This window comes from Hypomesus transpacificus, unplaced genomic scaffold (genome assembly GCF_021917145.1).
Source record: "Hypomesus transpacificus isolate Combined female unplaced genomic scaffold, fHypTra1 scaffold_31, whole genome shotgun sequence".
NCBI classification, from domain to species: Eukaryota; Metazoa; Chordata; class Actinopteri; order Osmeriformes; family Osmeridae; genus Hypomesus; species Hypomesus transpacificus.
The window spans coordinates 2384645-2406321 of NW_025813837.1; the positions used below are offsets into that span (position 1 = coordinate 2384645).

General features: G+C 43.7%; 1 protein-coding gene across 1 annotated transcript; it reads right to left on the minus strand.

The window, feature by feature from the left end:
• Nucleotides 1–3848: 3848 nt before the first annotated feature.
• hk2 (hexokinase 2) lies at nucleotides 3849–19904 on the minus strand. Its single transcript, XM_047015753.1, has 18 exons — nucleotides 19627–19904; nucleotides 16707–16869; nucleotides 15399–15547; nucleotides 15114–15233; nucleotides 14798–14893; nucleotides 14041–14140; nucleotides 13481–13664; nucleotides 12936–13097; nucleotides 12336–12569; nucleotides 11791–12095; nucleotides 11308–11456; nucleotides 10889–11008; nucleotides 10633–10728; nucleotides 9312–9411; nucleotides 9023–9206; nucleotides 8525–8680; nucleotides 7757–7993; nucleotides 3849–7634 (listed from the first exon to the last, which is right to left on the minus strand). The coding sequence occupies exons 1-18, from the start codon at nucleotides 19687–19689 to the stop codon at nucleotides 7490–7492; spliced, it is 2763 nt and encodes a 920-aa protein (XP_046871709.1). The 5' UTR covers nucleotides 19690–19904; the 3' UTR covers nucleotides 3849–7489.
• Nucleotides 19905–21677: the final 1773 nt, after the last annotated feature.

Here is a 21677-nt window from a genome sequence, read left to right on the forward strand (position 1 = left end):
AGTTTCTTATCCATACCACCCGAACAAGAACACAATCAGATGTATCAGGGAGTCAGGTGGCTGAGCGGTGAGGGAATCGGGCTGGTAATCAGAAGGTTGCCAGTTCGATTCCCGGCTGTGCCAAATGACGTTGTGTCCTTGGGCAAGGCACTTCCTCGGGGGAAAGTCTGTGTACTTACTGTAAGTCGCTCTGGATAAGAGTGTTTGCTAAATGACTAAATGTAAATGTGAAATGTATACTGTACATCCATCAGATAATTTCCAGAAAGAATGATACTGGAGAGACTATGTCTCTCGGCTGGCCTGGGAACTTCTCGGGGTCCCCCACGAAGAGCTGGTGGAAGTGACCCGGGAGAGGGAAGTCTGGGCCTCCCAGCTTAGGTTGCTGCCCCCGCGACCCGACCCCCGATAAAAGCGGCAGATAACGAATGATACTGAGTTTTGCGCCCCAGGGAAATTTACCTGAGTGGGTGTTTACATGGGAAACGATTTAAGAACCTTCGCAGAAACTTAACCACAAACAAAAGTTCAGTAGATCCTCTTCTCTGTGAACATAAGTACAATTTATGACAACAACAATGAGCCCTCAGGGCTGATGTTAAACCCATGGGGGACATGCCCCTAGGAAATTCCAATGGACAACGGCCAACAGTTACATTGATGCTATTGCCTCGCTTACAGAATAGCGTATCATATTTTACAACTCAGGTAATTCAAATTCTAAACAACAAAAGAAAGATGTACTCAGGTCATCAACAACTAGTTGAACTAAGTAGTGCTTGTCATTCATTCAAGTTTTTCATTTCAATATGCCATATTATTTTCTCCACATTGGTTAGTGTGCTTTCTTTCAAGTCAGGTGGTTCTTTGTAAGAAAACGTCTTGGTGCTTGAGCACCGTGAATGAATTATCACTTTTGAGATGATGAGACTTCAGTGTTTTGAGTTGCTGGATAAGTGTCTCGAATGCACCACAGTGAGGGAATAATCCTGTACTTGACTTTACTTACTCAGTCACACATCATATCTGAAATTACCAAGTATTTTACCAGTACGGTAACTTCAAGAGTTAAGGTATTGCAGTGTATCTACAACAAGGGATGAAAGACAAGTGTTCACTGTGGGGGGTTTTTATCAAGAAAATACCTGTTACTCTTACTGTACATGTGGCCTAGTACATTCTGGTTGGGAATTTACAGCAGAACATGCGAGGTTAACCTCTGGAGAATAAAACTATTTTTTAAATGTTTTACATTTAACATGACTCAAGTGTTTGTGCACAATTAACACATTTTAACAAAAATAAATGCCACAACCATGCTATGTTTTTATTTGTTATATTTATACATCTAGAACTACAATCACACGGCTAGTCCTAAAGTCGTCTACATTTGTGATTATTAGAAAAATCAAAGACAATCCTGACAGAATGTCGGTATGTTTGTCGATAAAGTTCTTCAGGAAATTGTATAAAAAATACAGTTTATGGAAGATGCCTCAGCTTTGGGTTTGATGACGATCACCAGTTATTGGACAGAAGTGCCATGTTAGCAGCTGAGGCACTGAGGATCTGTACGGACCCTTTCACACAGCTTTCAGGCCCAGAACTGCTAAAAAACAACAACAACTGTGCGATTGGGTTGGGCATGTCTGTCCTTCAAATTATTCACTGGCAACAAACATATTGTGACTTTGTGGTACTGTAGCTTTCCTGGTTTTGAAATTGTAAGACCTTTCTTAAAAGGCACTTCTTTTAAAAGGCCACATACTTGAGATGTGGGCTGTTGATTATTATGTTATGTTGTTATGTTGATTATTATCTATTGATGAATGACTTATATAATATGTAATATTTTGTATATATATTTGTATATACACAGTATAGTATATATAACTAATATGTTGATTATTTAATCGTTTTTGAGTTCTCCGTGCACAAACGTGACGATGCCTTCTCAGCCTGCTTGTTTTTTGTTGTCTCTGCTGTGCAAGTGTTCTATGTGAATGCCTAAAAGTGTACCAATGAGAAGCACTGTAGTTTGTCTATGCATTGTCGTTTGATATGAGTTCTTTTTTGTATGATTGAAAATTTTACTTTATTTAAGAAATCGGTTAGTGGATGGTTAGTGAAGGTAAGGAGTTTGCGTCAGTTTGAAATCTCACCATTCCATTGGCCAATAAATTGACTGTGTAATTGTGTGGTTTAATTTCCATTTGGTAAATCTATATTGTAGGCTCATATAATGTATTATATACAATTATATAATAGATTGTGCTTTTCAACAGTCCCAGACGTCTTTTGTTGTTATTTATAATTGTTTATTGTTATCTTTATGTGGTGAGAGTGGTCTTTGTAAATATATGTTTGTGGATTCTTAATGGATTGATATTTACATATTTCTTTAGCATAAGGAAAAGTCTTAATTCATGTTTCATTCAAATGTACTTTGAGTTTTAACGTCAAATGATTGACTTTGAGCATCTTCTTGTTTGGCTCTGTCTTAGAACTGCGCATCGCTAACAAGCTCACTGCCATGTCAGTCTGGTACACTTTAATGTTGCCTATTCTGTGTTTCAGGCAGAAAGTATCAGTGTTTTCGTAAAATGTCGACAATGTATTGTTTCTTCCCCCTCTGCATGTGCTTGTCTAATAGCAAGTCATTCAATATATGTTGTGTATGTCGACAAAAACCAGGGTGTTCTGCTCAATAAATACATATAGAAAAGTACTTCCCACAGTATGGCGTTTTTTTCAGCAGTCTGTTGTTATGTTACAACTCACAAACATGTAGTCAGTATTCTGTTCTGTATGCACTGTGGTGTTGTGCCTGGGGTGGGTGGGGAGGATGTTATACAGATAAATTTGGATTTAAATTCATGACACCAAAGCACACATTTGAGATAGACTCTGTATGTAGTCATAGTATTAGTAGTTGTCTTAGGACATTTGTAAGCTTGGAAAAAGATTATTCCGTCATTTCCAGTGCACAGTTAGCCTGCTCTAATGATTCCTTATTCATCTCCCAGTACAATGACTAAGAGTCTTGTTGCCAGCGATTTACACCAAAGCGCCAGCAAAAACAATAGAGCTGATAGACTGAGGGTCCCTTTACAGCACTACGTGAATAAACGCTCCAATTACATTGATTGCAGAAAACAAACTTGGCTGATTGGCTAATGATAAAAGGTTGTCTCCCCTACCCTGTCATTCAATCATTCACCTGGAGAGCATCTTACAGCAGGGCAAAAAACATTTTATTCTCTCTGCACAGTTCACAGGCACCATTTATTGTTGTAAATGTACCATGTATAATGTACAAGGTACATTATAATTTGTCATTTAAAATGTATATACATATATATATATATATATATATATACCATGGTATTAGTATATAGACTTTATAAGGCTCCGGCAATTCTCTTCAGAGTTCATAGTTTAACTGCGCATGCCTTAAGGAAGAAATGATGAACCTTTCAGGACAAAGCCTTGTGGTACGATGGGATCCAACATCAACACTTGGCATCTGGGAACCCTGCCAGTGGCACATGTAATCATCTGCACCACCATCCTCCATAGCTAAGTGCTGTGACATTTGACTTTGTAAAAAGTGCTGTTAATAAGATGAAGTACCTGGCAATTAGTTAGCATGCCAGATCTGAATGACTTTCCTTCTGTGAGTCGGGACTGAGTGTGAACTGAACTGATTAAAAGCAACAGCATCTGTATGTTTTCACACCAAACTGTCTGTTGAGAACAATGTACATATACCCTCAGAGATAGCGTAAGCTTTCCTATCCAATTTCTTCCTCGTCTGTTGAATAGAATAATGATGTTATACAAATTAGTAATAATACCTGTGTATTGAGTGTTGGCACTTTCTTGACAATATGCATTAAACAATGGTGTAACAAAAGTAGCCTGCTTTAAGATTCCAAACCATTGAACTCCAGTCAAATGTACGAGTTTCAATTCAAGTATTAAACATTCTGAATATTAATGAATAAGATTAATGTGTCAGTAGATATCACATTTCTTTTTTTAAATTGTAGCACTGAAAGCAAAGGTTTGCCTGACCAATGAGATATTGTCCATGATTGGTGGAGCATGGGGCGGGGGGTGATGGGAAACATGTTTAATTGCGTCTTGGAAACAAAATGGCATCAGATGAAAGTGACAGTTACTCTGACATTTGACTTCACTGATGCTTCCCCAAGAAGCACCTTTAGAATGACCGTGCTGTGCGTCTCACAGGGATCATGACAGTCATGATAATTGTATAAATTATGTCCACACATTACTTCAATGAAAACAAAAGCCATCTGAAACCGTAATCATAGGAAGATCATAGGTATGTGGTGTAAGCCCTGCAGTGTGTTGACATTGGGAGTCGCGTTTTCTCATATTTCCTCGTAATTGACTTAGTTACTGTTCAGAACACGTCTTTTGCTCTACAAAAAGTTTGCAAGTACAATACAAGTTTGTTTGAGCTGTAAGGGGAAGTGTGTTTCCTCTAACCAGAGGCCCATCAAACAATCTGCCTGTCTGCAAATGACAGGGTTGCAGGCTGACTGTTTGTCTATCCAAGCAGCACTGTTCCCAGAGTTGTATCGGATGGATGCAGTAGCCCAGTATTCTAGAATGTCTGATAGCGCCTCTTTCATGATGCAAGTAGCCTAGCTGTATTTTCATGTGCAATGTTTGTTGTCTACTGCAGACAACCAGTGGTGGACTCAGGGGGGGGGTTGCATTGTGTTGCACACTCCTTGTACGCCGCAAGCCTCCTTGTACGCCGCAAAAAAGTGATGAGTAGCTCTAATGAGGGGCCTGAGCCCCAGTAGAGTTTCATGTTTAGCAACGCCCCTGTGACACACCATATGCTGCTGGTGGCCTTTAAATTTGTTTCGCCCCAGAGTACGCTACTGCAGACGACTGCATTCAGTTCTGCATCATAACAGTGATCATAAATATACATCGAAGAGAAAAGCTTGTTGCTCTCACTTGTGTTTCCCCAACCATAAATTAATTAACGAGAGCATTCCCATTTCCAGACAGCTCGGACAAGCTTGTTATAACAACAATGTAATGAATGTGCAATCAGTGGTATCAAAAATGAATGAAACGATAAGCATTTTCTCATGTCACAATCACACGCAGCACTGGCTGTCCCTCTCATTTGTACGTTGGAATATCTGATTTAAAAGACAAGCATATTTGATTATTACTCTCTGGGCGATATGCAAAACACAGGCCATTACAACATGGTTTGACTGACAGCGTTGTCACGGTAGGTCCATTAAACTGGCCATATCTGCCTTCTCCCTCCCACTTACACAACACAGATGCATTCAAACTGAAAGAGAAAGCATAGTTTCTATCAATGGGCTCCACGTAGGTCTTCATTTCCAGGTCAACCACAAAGCTTTCAGATGAAAGAACCATCTCTGACAGACCACTCCCTGTCTTTACTGTCTCTCAGACTAAAATACGATTTACACACTATTGTACCACAAGATGTATTTTACCAAATTAAATAAATGTCTCTCATCTATCCCAATATACAGTAGCCTTGTCTACTATGAACATTTTGTTTGTGCATTTTTTTTTTCTTAATTTAGGATGAACATATTGAGCAAAGCCTACAGACACACGACTCGTGTTGTTGATCAAAATTGTGTCAAGGGAAGCCTAGATATCTTGGAGCCCTTGGTTATAGGTTCTTGGTTAATTGGTTTTAATAGAACCGTTTTCTGATGCATTCCCCGCAGAGAGAAAAGTGTGCAGGCCTCTTTTTCTTCAAAACTTTGGTTTACCAGTCTCCAGGGGTAGTTAGGCTTTGGTTTACCAGCCTCCAGGGGTAGTTAGGCTTTGTTTTACTAGTCTCCAGGTGTAGTTAGGCTTTGGTTTACCAGTCTTTAGGGGTAGTTAGGCTTTGGTTTACCAGTCTTTAGGGATAGTCTGGCTTTGGTTTACCAGTCTCCAGGTTAGTAAGGCTTTAGTGAGTTAGTCCAGGGGTATTCCGTTGTTCAGTTACACGAGGATGAGAGCAGGGCTCACTTCAGCCGTTTTCCCTGCTTTCAAACTCAAGTCATTTGTGGCGTAGCGTCATTGAATTGTTCTGCTGCTTCAGATATGCCGCTAATCATAAAAGATCACACAATTTAAATACACAATTTAATTTGACTGTTATCCTTACGGCCTTATACACAGACCTACTTGCTATTTCCAAGCCTATACATTTTTCTCCCTCTTAAAAAAGCAGCTGCACAAGGTACTTAACCCCGTCCTGATTGGCGCTTAACTGATAAAAATAGCACGCCTTTTTAAAAGAGATCAGGCATTAGTTGGTTTGAGGCACAGGAATTGTGTGGCAATCAAATAGGTATTAACAACAATCATGGCACTGGTAATAGTGCTAAAACCAATAATCAATACCAATAACCTTTGTAAGTGTACCGCTTTGGGATTAAGGGGACAAAATTGGACAAAACAATTAAAAGGTAAACCTTTCATCAAAATATGTTTGGATCAAATGACTTAAGAGTCCCTTCCTTGTGAGCAATAACCTTTTTGAACCCGTGTAGCTGCTGTCTGGCCAAAGAGGTATTTGAGATCACAGATGCTCAGTTGATTAGCACCGGCAACTGCTTCTTTTCACCCGGCACTCGACCTCTCTGGTATCTTCTGCTGTCCACCCACCTGCTCCCCGCTTACACCTGGAGCATGCATCACTTCCTGTACAGGCACTGTGCAATCTCTCTGAATGGTCATTATTATCACAGAATGTTGATGATATAGCTGGAAGTAGCATAGAGGTACCAGTTTAAACTGAATTATGTTAAAAAACGAAATTTGATGTGCAACTACCCATATAGAGGGTATGTGGGTGAGAGAGAGCAACATTATATCATTGTGCTATCCTGATAAACAAATCAAGACTATAAGATGGGCTCACGAAGAGGAAGAAAAGCCTTCAGGCACAGAACAACCGCAGGAGTCACACTCACAATATGGATCTACATTGACAGGGGAAATAAAATGAGTTCTAAACCGCTTGACAGCTAATATACTAACCAAAAAATATTGTGAAAGTTAATTCTCCTTCCTAACTCAGTTCAAGACAGACATGTTCCATTAGTAAGATAAGGACAACACTATTAGAATATTATATTTTATGAAAAGCATTTAAAATAAACTATCAAAGCAACAGTAGACAAGTATCAATGGTCACATTAATTTGCAAGTATCACAAGTCTCTTCTGTACGCTGTGAAGACCCAACTCAATCAGCAACATTTCATCAAAGCATATAGAATCTTTCTGCATGCCAGGAGGACATTTAATACATTTGCGCACGCAGAAACCCATCCTTTCGATCAAATTAAATAAGAAAAATCACCCAAAACAACAAAAGAAAAGGTCAGTACAGCCAGCAGCTTGTCATGTCAGTCCGTTTCCCTTTCTCCTCCCGTCCCTATGGTGGCGCCACCTCAGTGCTGGCCCGCGTCCCTGATCCTGCATGCCACCGCCGTGATGAGCGCCGCTCCCTTCCCGCTGCCGTCCTCCGACTGGAGGAAGGTCACCTCGCACTGCGGCGCCAGGTCCGACACTGTGTCGTGCATGATACTGGAGAAACTTGGGGAGAGAGAGAGGAGCGAGAGACAAAGGAGACAAGAGAGGACACGTGAACCAGGACGATCTACCCCCTCCCCCCAAAAAAGCGTCGAAAGAAATGTGGACACTTTGCTGTCACTCACTGTGGATGCAGCTTGTACAGGGTGCCGTCGACCCCCACGGTGACGCGAAGATGCTCCAGGTTGCGGTTGAGCCGGATCTTGTCGACCACGGCAGCCATGCCGGCTCCACAGAGCTGGGCGGCTCGGCGGGCCACCACGCTGCACACCTCCTTCACCAGGATGCTGTCCTCACAGGTGGAGCTGGTCAGGCCCAGGTGCTGCAGGATGGAGCGCACCTGCCGCAGGGCCAGGCGGTCACTGGGGGGGGGGGGATGACAAAGGAGGTGTGGGGAGGGTTAATGCGCTTGCTACCGGTTCATACACTGGAATACAAGGATTACAAAGCCTGTGCAATGTGATCGATAGCACTTGCTTTCAGATCCACCGAGGGTGATTAAACACACACACAAGAATTACACACTGATATCTACACTATGGAGTTCTCTCTGTGATGACAAACATTTTCTTGAAAGTGCAAGGATAGAATTATTATTATTTATTTGTTCTAAGATTTATTTTCAATCTTTCAATCCTACTCAAAGAACTTCTCGAATACAACAGTGTCTTTTTACTTATTTAATGTCTTATCCAGACGTCCCTGTGGTAGGAACCACCAGCAATAAAAGGACTGTTTTGTCAAACAGAGATTTACAGGTTCTCTCTCTCTCTGTCTCTCTCTCTCTCTCTCTCTCTCTCTCTCTCTCTCTCTCTCTCTCTGCTTTTAATAAAAAGACCTTCTAGCTTTCCACAGCGCTAATCCCACTGGCTGCAAGTATATAAACACGCTACCTTTCGATCTGGGAGAGAAACTTGGTCTCAAATATGCCTCTGGTTTTGAGGCGCTCAGACAGCTTGCCTCTGAAGAGCAAGCCCTTGGAGGTGAAGTCCAGCAGAACGTTCCTCACCACTTCCCCCAGGTACATACCACTGATCATCTTCTCATACCTGAGAAAAGGAAAGACAGACAGATTATTGGAAAAACAATGTAGCCTGCGATCGCAATTTAGCAGAACATTTCATCCTCTCTAAGCTCCAGGGTAAGCTCGCTGGCCTCAAACAAGAAGTCATAGACATGGCAAGCCAGGGTGTATTTGCAGTTTACTCCAATTGGTACATAGGGTTAAAGTTCCTCAAGACAACTTCCTGCATCCAACTTTCTAAGCAATTAATAGTAAATACATCACAATCCTCAATGAGCTACTACTTTTTACAACATATATATCTTTATACCGGTATATATGAAGAGAACTGAACAACAATGAGGGATCTATCTACACTAGTATGCACCTCTGTTTGCCCGGATTAGTGGACCGGTCGTCCACCGCTCTGTCAAACTCGGTGCAAAACTCGTCCAGCTCCCCGCGGTCCCCGAAAGCGCCCCACTCCATGTTGACGCACATGCGGCCCTCGTCCCCCTCCGCCAGCTCCACGTTCTGCATCTCCTCCATGTAGCAGGCGTTGGTGCCGGTGCCTGAGGATGGCAAGGAGACAGAGACAGGATGCATAAGAGAGAAAACAGCTCAGAGACAGAGAGACACAGAGAGACAGAGAGAGAGAGAGAGAGAGAGAGACTCACCTACAATGAGGCCCACCTCACAGAGGGGGTCCTCGTAGCCGCAGGTCATCATGGTCCCCACAGTGTCGTTCACCACGGCGACCACGTCCAGGTCAAACTCCTGTCAACCCACGGGGAATGGAAATATGTCAACATCGATCATTCCCACACAAACAAGTATGCCTTGTGAGACAAATGAAAAATGGTTTGGAAATCAATAGCACCCCTTTTGAGAAAAGAAAAAGAATCACACCCTTTCTTGTGGTTGATTGATTGCCTTAGAGGCACTAAAAAGAAACTGACAACATAACTTGAATCTTCTTTACTGTTTTGAACAACAGATGATTCTGGTAGCTGAAGTGCGATTCTACGCATGTCAAGTATAAGGATAAGACAACTGATCGTGTACACATTAAAAAGAAAACGAATGATGTTTTATGTTGGCTCATCTGATCAAAACATGGATAAATATAAGAACTGAATAAACTCTATAAAAGTGTATACGGTATACACTGTATATTTACACAGTATATATATATATATACATAGGAATATACTGTAAACATATGGGCATATATAGAGGCATATGTGTTGAAGAGGTCTGTCCTTAAACCATTGATCAGTTAACAACAATTAAGGATAATGATTACTTTACTACTTCTATTCTGTTTGAAATGTTCTGAATATAATGAACAATGTTTGATCTATACCTTGTAATATAATATTAAGCTCATGAGCACATAACCCTTGGTTATGTCCAGGAGAGAAATGTGCCGATTAATTACGTTTCTTGAATAATTGATATATAATTAATTATGTTGTTTTTACCATGCCTGCATAGCCATAAGTTAGGTCTTAGTAAAATGCGTCTGCTCACTAATGAAAGTCAGAGGTCACAATATTTCCAAAGTGTATAATGCCATGCAACTTTGAATGAGGAAAATAGAAGGAGCGACAAGGCCATTTCTAGGAGCTATATCAAAAGACCTCAACAAAAGCTGTCTAGAACATCTTGTTCTTGGACTGTGCCTGCAAAGGCTATGCTGTTCATCGTTGTCCAGTCTTCTGTGATACTCAACTTGTGTACCAGACACCTGCACCTCACATTTGTGTAATCAATACATTGAATTTTTCTTGAGCTTGTTTTCATACAATTTCATTAACTTGGTACTTTCTGAGCAATTGGGTATTATCAAATACACCGCAAGCGTATAGACAGTACATTTACACATTCTGTTTCTGTATAGGGATAATTGAGACATATCTCTGTCCAATCCTGTATGGATCTAGGAGAGTGAGAGGGTAAGGATCTCAGCAGTGTGAAGAGAGATTGACCCCTGACCTCTCTACGGCGGATGGCATCCTTCAGCAGAGCCACCACATCCTCCCCCTCACAGCCCGAGGCTTTGAAACCCTTGGTCCACTTCAGCAAGATACCCTGGTAGAGGAGAGGCAGAGTAGAGCCAGAGTAGGGGGGGGTTCAAAGAGATTTGAGGAGAAATCAAATGTTCCTTGGATAATTCAGTCCAGTGTCCTGGTTTGTGCTTTTTTTTAATCAGTGAAAGGAAAGTCGTATATTTGCTTTCGCAGCCTCTTACCTGGTCTAGTTTGTTTTGATGACAGGGGAAGGAGAATGTAAACCCCAGAGGGAGGGACGCTCCTTTCATGCCCATGTACTCCAAGAAATCAGCGATGCACTGCACTATGTGGTCAAACAGCTGCAACACAAAACAATCCCCAATTGCAACAGAAGCCAAACAACCCCAGCTCCACCCATCACTAGCTCCAGTGGATACATGTGCTCAGGAGAGGAAGATGAAGAGAAGAAACGCCACATGGAATAAGTAGCCCTTTCCCTTCCACATAACTAACAAGCCATAGAGACCAGAAAGAGCTAAAGTACAATTAGGTCCCCACCCTCCCCACCTCCTCTCCTCTCCAGCAGTCTCTATCCCACCCCACCCCACCTGATTTCCTCCTCCTCCTCCATCTCTCTCCCCTCCCTTCCCCTCTCTACCTCCTCTCCGGTCCCCTGCATGGTGTCCTGGGGGATGGCGTAGATCTTGTTGTGCATCTCCACGCTGCGTCTCTTGCCCCCTCGCACGCGCACCAGCAGCACCCGGAAGTTAGTCCCGCCCAGATCCAGAGCCAGGTAGTCTCCACGCTCTGATGAAGGCACACAACATTTCAGGTGTGTTCCCACACGCACTCACACACACTTTTGTCAACCCCCCCTTCCACCCACCCATCCACACACACACACACACACACACACACGTCTCTAGCAAACTAATCATCACCTTCAAAGCCACACAAAAACCTTGTCACAAATCTCCCCCCCCCAGCATGCACACAGAACAAATAAATTGCACATTTATGACATTCATCTCCGCTAAAATATGGTTTCGATCCCAGCATCCATCTAACATCCTTCCATCCCTCCCTACAACAACTAAGGACCTTCTTCTTCACTGATCTGGCCAGCGTCTTGACCTCTGACCTGTGCCATCTGGGGTGGACCTGACGTAGGTGGGCAGCATTTTGACGGTGGCGTCCTGTTGCGACTTCCTGTCCAGGCCTCGGGTCATTTCCTCCCCCATCCTCCTCTTTACCTCCAGCAGCTGCTCGCGGCCGAGCCGCAGCGAGTCCAGGATGTGCTGCCTCTCCGCCTGCTGCGCCGCCAAGCGGTACGCCACTGCCGTCACCATGGCGGCGCCCTTCCCGCTGCCGTCCTCCGAGCGCAGGAAGCGTACGTCGCAGTCCGGCACCAGCCGACGCACCAGCTTGTGGAGCCTCCGGGCGAACCTTGAAACCCAGAGGAGTGGGGGGTGGGGGGGGTCAGGGCGTCTGACGCCTGGAAACCAAACAGCTGCTCCCTTTGCCGCCGTGTCAAAAGGCCAGACTGTGTGTTTGTGCGGTTGTGTATGTGCCCTCTGCACAGAGGGAGAGAGACACAGACAGAGAGACAGACACACAGAGAGACAGAGAGACAGAGAGAGAGAGACGGAGAGACGGAGATAGCACGCCCTCCACAGCAGCACTCACTGCGGGTGATTTTTGTACACGGAGCCGTCCACCCCGATGGTGGTTCTCAGCCTCTCGGCCGCCTTGTTATCTCGGATCTGTCTCAGCACAGCGGCCAGCGTGGCGGCGCACAGGTGGGCGGCGCGGGTCGACACGATCTGACACACCCTCTGGGCGGCCACACAGTCCTCGGCAGACGGAGCCAGGCCCAGCTCCAGGAGAACCTGCTCTGCACTCACCAGACCCTCCTTGTCCCTGCATGGCCCGTCACACACACACGTTCCACACAAGCGGACACACCACACACGCACGCACATACACGCACACGCATGCCAGGACACACACAGAGACCGGCTCAGTAGAGGTTATTTTTGAAACATGTGTTCTTGAGATGCAATTACTAAACCATATCATTCGTTGCTAGTGGCATTTGGAGTGGCTGGTCATGGCTTACTGTGGTGCTTGTAAAACTAATAGGTTTGTTCTTATCCGAGGTCACATAGACCTAAATAGATAGATATATATATTTCAAAGAAAAGGTGATCCCGCAGAGATATAAACAGTCAGGCAAACATCCGAGGTTTTACTCCCTCAGTACACACACACACACACACGACTGACTTGTCGTTCTCGATGGCAGAGACGAAGCTGGTTTTGAAATGCCCCGTGGTGAGCAGGGAGGGGGTGGTGTGTCCCTGGAACAGGAGCTGTTCCTTGGCCATCTTCACCAGGATCAGTCTGACCAGCTCCCCCATGTACATGCCACTGATCATCTTCTCAAACCTGAGAGAGGGGGGAGGGGGGGGGGGGTCACACACAAATAGGCACTCAAACAAACACGCATGCTACGGGAACACCTCTGCTACAGGAACTGTCCTACCCATTCACCTATTAGTTGAAACCATAGATTGTACATGGATGGAACATCGGGTTAATTAAGAGGCTGACTCTGTTGGAAGTGTATTGTATTAACCAGATGTTCCAACTGAGGATGCACACACACACACACACACACACACACACACACACACACACACAGAGAGAAACTACTTCAAATGTGGAGGCTGCATCTTCCTTACCACCCTTCAGAAAAACAACAACCCAGTGACAATTAGAGAAATCTCACACCCTTCCACTCGAGAAAGGTTACGGAAGCTGCCACTCACAGCTGCTTCCCCGGGTTGAGCGAGCCGGCGTCGATCTCGCGGTCAAAGTCGGTGCGCAGGTCGTCCAGGGACCCGTCGTCCCCGAACGCGCCCCACTCCATGTTGACGCACATGCGGCCCTCGTCCCCCTCCACCAGCTCCAGGTGACGCATTTCCTCCATGTAGCAGGCGTTGGTGCCGGTGCCTGAGGGGGAAACACAAGGCTAGGAAGATGGAGGCTAGCTCAGACAGCTAACAAATGCAGTTATCCTAAACCCCGTGTTCCCTTAAGGGTTCTTGATGCATGATGGAGCCGGCATATCTAATCTGGGTCTGGAATGGGAGGGCGACCTTGTATTGTACAGAATTCTATTGGAGTCGACACTCGTTTGTTGACTCCAATAGATTTGAATGTTTTCAGAGCCCATGTCTTAATCAGCTTGACTGCAATTTAAAGGCCAACGTTATTGATACTTTCCAGCTTTCCTTGAGGGAATATCTTCGATCCTGTGATGTAGCTGTTTATTGCTCTAGGCTAACTGACACACATACACACCTTCCTTAAGTGCCGGTCTACTCACCTACGATGAGACCTATTTCGCAGTGATGGTCGTCATAGCCACAGGTCATCATGGTGCCGACAGTGTCATTAATCACAGCTACAATATCAATATCAAAGTCCTGGGGAAGAGATAGAACATAACATTGGAATAGGATGATGGACAGACAAGAGAGAATAGCACACAGACAAGAATCCTGCAGTCACAGTCTTTGAACAGTATATGAAAGAGAATTTTCCCCACTTCAATACAGTTGGGCTTGTGATTCATAATTGGATCGATCTTGGGGGGTTATTGCTACTGAATGGACTGCTTAGCTCAATTCTCTAGTGCTTCATTTAGAGTTGCTTCTGTTTTGGCAATGTGCATGGATGAATGCATGTCCCTGAATGTTTTTGGAGAAGCCTGCAGCTAACACACACACCTCTATTACACATCTGTTTTACTGTGTTTGGAGTATTTGTAATATTTTTAGTTGAGCGTTCATTTGGCCCTTAGCCCCCAGCCCCCAGCTCTTAGCCCCCAGCTCCCAGCCCCCAGCTCCCAGCCCCCAGCTCTTAGCCCCTAGCCCAACTCCTTGCCCCCAGCTCGTAGCTTCCAGCTCCTAGCCCCCAGCTCCCAGCCCCCAGCTCCTAGCCCCCAGCTCCTAGCCCCCAGCTCCTAGCCCCCAGCTCCCAGCTCCTAGCCCCCAGCCCCTAGCCCCCTGCTCCTAGCCCCCAGCTCCCAGCTCCTAGCCCCCAGCTCCTAGCCCCCAGCAGCGCCTGGCATGTGTCCTCACCCCTCGCCTTGCGATGGCTTTCCTTAGCAGGCTGACCACGTCCTGCCCCTCCACGCCACTGGACCTGAACCCCTTAGTCCACGACACCAGGATACTCTGCACCAATGCAAACACACAAAAACACATCACATGCATGTTTCATTCATGTCAATGAATCTGTTTTTTTTTGTCTTGATTTCTGTTTCAAAATCAAAGCCCTGTCTTTGTTCCTGAGAGAAGACTTAGCATTCATACTCTCACTTAAGAATAACCAAGCTGCATTACTCCAGCTTGAACAATTTTGAAACCCATGTCTGTTGATGCCCGCCTCCCTCACCTCGTCCAGCTTGTTCTGCTGGCAGGGGAAGGAGAAGGTGAACCCCAGAGGAAGTTTCTTGTCTTTTATGCCCAGCTTATCCAGGAAGTTGGCAAGACACTCCGCAATGTGGTCGAAGAGCTAAAGTAACAAACAAATCAAAACATATGTAGATCATTGATAAGAAATTGCACTTGGAAAAGGAGGTTTATGTATACAACAGCTTGTGTGTGTGTGGCACAGTGTTGGGCAGTAAAGGGTGTGTGTCAGTGTGTGTGTGTGTGTGTGTGTGTGAGGGGATCTCACCTCTATCCCACTGCCCCTCATCATATCCTCAGGGATGACGTAGATTTGGTTCTCCATCTGCACCTTCTGCTTGCCATTGTCTGAGACCTTCACGAGCAGGACACGGAAGTTGGTCCCACCAAGGTCAAGGGCCAAGAAGTCTCCCTTTTCTGGTAACACACACACTTATGTAAAGGCTAGAAAAAAGGACTTGTGTGTGTGTTATTACCAGGTAGCCTAGTTATTGTACATTTTAATTTGATCTCAATGACTGACCAGGTGTATAACAGATAACAGGAATATAGTCTAACAGTGGCTTTAAAACCATCTAAAGGACTTTGACCAGTATATGACAAGATGAAATAGAACCCAACACAGCCAACATTCCCCTACCTGCGCACTAAAAAGTAAACCCTAAACAAATGTATACGATTTTAACGTCAACCCAGTGTAGGCTAAATCATCTAAGCATCTGACCTTAGCTCAGGTAAGAATATCATGAGGAAACCAAAATAAAATGTGAAGTGTTATATTGTGAGAGCTTTATATCGTGGGTGTAACAAAATACTGTGGGAACCGCAAGTAAGTAGGCTACCTTCAAATACTTTAAACCTCACAGAACTCCTTGTTACACAATGCATTTTTGTTACACACTTTGAATATATTTCGCTTCAGAAACTTAGCTTGAAGAAAGAAAGACAGAAAGGAAACGGGAACTAGAACGGGAGAGACAGAACAAGAAAGAAAACTTTCTCTCCGTAAGGAAGCTTTCTTATCAGCCAGTTTGAGGTCTAACTCACAAATAACGACCTCAGTCAACAAGCTGGGTAAACAGAAGAGGCTTAACTCACCAACCAGCACAGGTCATTGTGGGAAATGAGGCCCCAATGCTCTCTTTAATGACTTCCTAACCCGTCTCCCTCTCAAACAGCTGTACTTACTTGCTTCCAAGATGACACCGTTATGTGAAAACTGCGTAACTCTCCCAGAGTTAAGAATTAACAGGTTAAACAGTTGTCTCTCACTTCCCCACAGACTGTGAGGTTGAAAAGAGGGGTCGGATGGCTGAGCGGTTAGGGAGTCAGGCTATTAATCAGAAGGTTGTTGGTTCGATTCCCAGCCGTGCCAAATGACGTTGTGTCCTTGGGCAAGGCACTTCACCCTACTGGCCTCGAGGAGAATGTCCCTGTACTTACTGTAAGTCGCTCTGGATACGAGCATCTGCTAAATGACTAAATGTAAAAGAGAGAGTTTGCACCCTGAAAGATGGAGGTACTGACAGAATCCCCTCGTGTGAAATATCTCTGCAGCTGTTCAGGCGTTGCTCACCTGTTCCATCGGGAGTGGAGCGAACAAACGTAGGCAGCATCTTCACAGCTGCCGTGGGGTTGGTGTCACGGCCAAGGCCCTTGTCCATTTCCCGACGGAATCTCACCGACACATCCATCAGGCTCTCCTCGGACAGACGCAGATGGTATAGGTACTTGTCCACCTGGATAGGAGGAGGGAGACAAACAGTTTAACGGAGATAAACATGCGTGAGAAGACCTTTTTGTTGAATAAATAAAGAAAATGCACCCATCTCTCAACAGAACACAATAGCAATTTAGGTAAACTGGTTAAGCTACTGTTAAATGTGGCCAATACATCATGGTTGATGTATTGATGTATGCATCATATTGATGATACATGATTTACTGTAGAATTCAAATGGAAAAGTTGAAATAATCAGACTAATAAATGTTCCCTAGATCAGCTCTAAGATTTGTTTATAGATGGTCGATCATCCAATTAGCACATAAAGTTTAGCGTGAGTGACTGTGAATTCATTTGCATGTGTGGGAGTAAACTATGAACATGTCCATCTGTTTCTACAACCTTAATTGGTTACGGTATAACTTCATGTAGTATAGTTAATCATTATTTTATGGTGGCTTCCACATATCACATGTTTGATCAGATTATCAAACCACTGTATACAGATCAAATCAACAATGGCCGGGTTTCCCAGATTAATTTAGAAGCTCTTAGCGTTAAGAGTTTCTTAACGAATCTGGGAAACCCAGCCAATGTCTTTAATACTTAAGTAACTTCATTGCATTTGTAAAATGGCAGTTGACTGTATATTTTAAAGGACATTCCATTAGCCGACATTTGCACAGGTAGGTTGTGATGCTGTGAAAATCGAAGGATACCAAAAATGTGTTTAGAATACCTGCAGTCAGATTATAAAAGAGGATGTTTGACAACTACCATTATTATTATTTGAGTATCTTGAAATTTATGGCCACCAAAAATGACATGATTTCTACACCACACCCATTTAGTGTCCTGAATACCTTGACAGTGGACCTTTAAAGTATAAACACCTAAAAGATAAATGCCAGCTTTGCTTCAGTTTGAATGGCCAAAATCAATTTGTCTGACAGTGGACTGGCAGCGTCCCTAAACATGTCGATTATTATCATCTAAGTTCCACACTTTGTTCAGTCAAGTTCCCTCTAGTAAAACAAGAGTGCTGCTTCCTGGTTTGAGCTAGCCCCGCCCGCTTGGCTTCGATGCATGTACGCAACAGGAACTTCAGGCCCGACAGCACACGCCTCACACTCCAGGAACCTCTGACTTGCCAAACTTGCTCCTCCGCAAGAGGCATGTGACAGGAGGGGTCAGAGCAGAAGGAAACACATGAGACTACAGGCCTGAGCTCAGTCACACCAAAATAGTTCACAACTCGAGGGAGTTCAACAGAGCCTCAAGCTGTAAATGATCCTTCTTCACACGGGGGGAAAAACACTGTCCATTCGAAGATTATTTGCAAGGCAGAAATTAACATAAATAACAGATGAGGAGTGAAAAGGGAGTGGGTTAAACCTCCTGTTGAGAGTCTTAACAGAGGCGTGTTGTTCTTAACAGAAACCCAACTGGAGTAATATGAGCTTGAAGACCTTGGCTGCTGTGGAAGTTTTCCAGTCTCAATATGTGTGGTCTAGTACCAATAATAAACACACCATCACCTTGATACCACCGCTAAACATAATGGGAGCTTGCATAAGAACAACAGGCCAGGAAAATTTACTGGTCAGTCACCTTGGCCTCAAGGTGTTCCACACTTCCTCGCCACAAGACATACAATTAAATTAGACAAAAGACAATGCTTGCAACAGGGAAAATACTGACTGAACAGCAATAAAACCTGACACTGGAGATATAATGCCAGGGGGGGGGGTACTGAAGGACTGTTGAAACAGTCAAATCAACAATAGCCTCTTGTGTCATTCAGGATTTTCTTTGTCATCATGACGCAAAGAAGCAGGTCACAAAAGAAGGAAGGCCATTCTGTAGCTCTGCCTGTATTCTATCTTGTTGCAGAGTGAAACAGTTTAGGAATAACGTTACTTCTTCATCAAATGAATCAATAAATATCAGGCCTTGTCTATGCCATCCAAGATTACTCTAATATCAACTAGCCTTCAAAATATAACCCTATGACAACCCCAACCTTTAGACCAACAGGGCCTCCCCCAAACCCTTACCACATACACGGGGGGACTTAAGTCGAAGTGGATTTGCATGGTAGTCCAGTCACTACTTAAAGGCCTATCTAGTATTTTATTGCAGTAAAACAGCTGGTTCTCGAGGAGCGCAGTAAATTGTAATCAGCAGCTACATGGCTACAACAACCCCATAGCACATTTTAAAGTTGCGAACGCTTACTGTTCAACTAAACGTTTACCAACCAAATCTCAAGACGCACAAAGGGCACGTCTCTTTAAATGTTGGCAAGCTGTATCTGAGACAGATATTTCAAACTGGTAATACGTAATGGGGAGCTGTTCTGGGAGGCCGACTAATAACATGATTTGCTAACATATTAAATCCCAATATATAAAAAGGCAAAGATAGCGTCATATTCGACGAAGGCTACCTCGGTTGAGCATCCACTTAAAAGTGGATTTTATGATCTGATAGCAAACGCTCAGAGGCAACATTAGTTGATAAGAAATCATCTAAATCCAGTAGATCGGTAATACTAAATCAGCTTTTATTTGGATGGATAAAAAAATTGAAGTAGCTGGACGTGACGCAATGCCGACGTAAGACAGCCTACATCACATGTGTGAATAAACATGAATTCATCTTTGTTAAAAGTCCTTACTATCACCGACTGGTCACCATAAACCAGCCTGTTGTGGGTTTCTGGTTAGCTTTACTTTTGTGTTACCGATAAACAAAAAGTATTTCCACTCACTTTTTGCACCTGGTCATGGTGGAGTTCCGTAAAGTAGTAAGCCAACAGATGCGATGCTATCATTGTCGGTTCTTGTCTAGAGCTAGCAAGCCAATTTCTTTCCAAGAGTAAATTTCCAGATAGCTCTTTAGCAGGCAGTCATAACCTTGCACACCGTCGTGGGCTCCTGTAAAAATCGATACGCACAAACTATGACTTGGTTCAACTTCTAGCTCAAGTCATCAGTCTCAGTAACTTCCACCTACTTCTTGCGAAAAAGTAATTTGAGTATTCTGCGCGTCATCCAAGACATTACTGGCGATTGGCCAGAGGGAAGGTGTGGCGTACACGAATAAACTATGGTAATGATGCTAACACGTTCGCATCGCTTTTATCTATTTTATTACTGGACAGGGTATGTCTTTCAATGTCATTGCTCTTCTATAAAACGTCCCTCAAAAATAATTCATGTGACACAAAAAATCACATTAGGCCTATCAATCTGAATGTTTGGTTGTATGTAGGTCTGTATGTGTGTGTGTGTATGTGTGTGTGTGTGTGTGTGTGTGTCATTCTTTTTTCTCAGCCATACCGTCAGTTTTGAATCATGAAATGGAAGTGGCACAGGGGCAAGGCGTTTGGCATTATCTTGACGTGCAGGCACAGGTGACGAGCACATATTGTTTTATACTAAATTCCTATTGCTATTAGGCACTGACATAACAACATAGTGGGAAGGCAACTGGTGGTGCAGAGTCGCAGATCAGAACCCCATTTTTGTTCACTAGCACAGCACGGCCTTTTCCCACATGTGCTGTCGCCTCATCCACACACACAGTACTGCTCTCCCTCCCCCCGTCCCCGTCCCAGCGAGATAGAAAATATCCCACACTCGTTTGATCCTAAAATGTACTCCGTATACTTTTCCATCTGTTTCATGATATATGTTAAAGAAGAAAATGTTGCCCACGGATCTCATCTGAGCCCAAGGTCAATAGGCGGCTGTAATTATACCTACCTCTCAGTTATAGCACTCAGGGTGCAAAGACCCATTGGACAGCTACACAGAATAAATTGCCCTGTAATTTCGTAAATTAACAGTTCTCTTTATTCCTATTCATTTTCATTACTGAATAAAGCTGTTTTATAAGCATCTGCAGAATATGTGAATTCGGTGGTGTGGAGGCAGACTTGTCTTGACAAGCCACGTGTCCTTACATGGGTTGTGTATTCCCCCGGCGCCATAAAATCATAATCCATGCTCGAGCTCATGGTTGCAGAGGGTAATGTATGATCGAATCCTTGGAAAAGTTGTGATCAAACTGTTAGTTTGACACAGTCGGTAGATAGAAGGGACCCCTCCTCAGTTGTCGTCTTCTATAGGCCACACTGTCAATAAGAGCGAGAGATAGATAGGGCGAAGATATAGGATAACTAGGTAATCTGCAATGAAGGTATTAGGGGATTAACTACTATTTATAACCTACAGTTTAAAGGGACCGCAGAGTCATTGTATTTCTAATGTAAACTTAATTGTCGACAACATCAAATTGTACATGTAAAAAATAAAGTTGATAGGCTATTCCAAAACAACACTTTCTCGTCTTCAAATTAGGTTTATAAGGATACATATTGAATAGGCTATCAGCTAATATTTATGAGCTTGTATAACTTACTGTTATAAAGAGGCTTTCAAATATATAATGAGACTTATAATAACAATCAAAAATGTAGTATTGTATCTGAGTTACTGTCTGTCCTGTCGTGGTGTTCCCATTCATGATAATGTTGCCAGTGTCGTAGATTACCATTACTCCCATTGTTAGACTTGATCATTAAAGTATTCATATCAATTGTGCAATAATATATTTATGTATTTACGTATTAATTTTTTATCTCAGGTTCCATGGAACAATCCCAATGAGTAGTCATGACCTCTAGTGGTGACGTAGTGCTAGCAACCTGGCCCACTGCACGTGCGTAATTAGAGGCTGGCTAAACACAGGTGGATGTTTTGGGGGGTATTTATTGGGGACTACCGTGACCACAGGTAAAATTGGCAGCCACAGGCA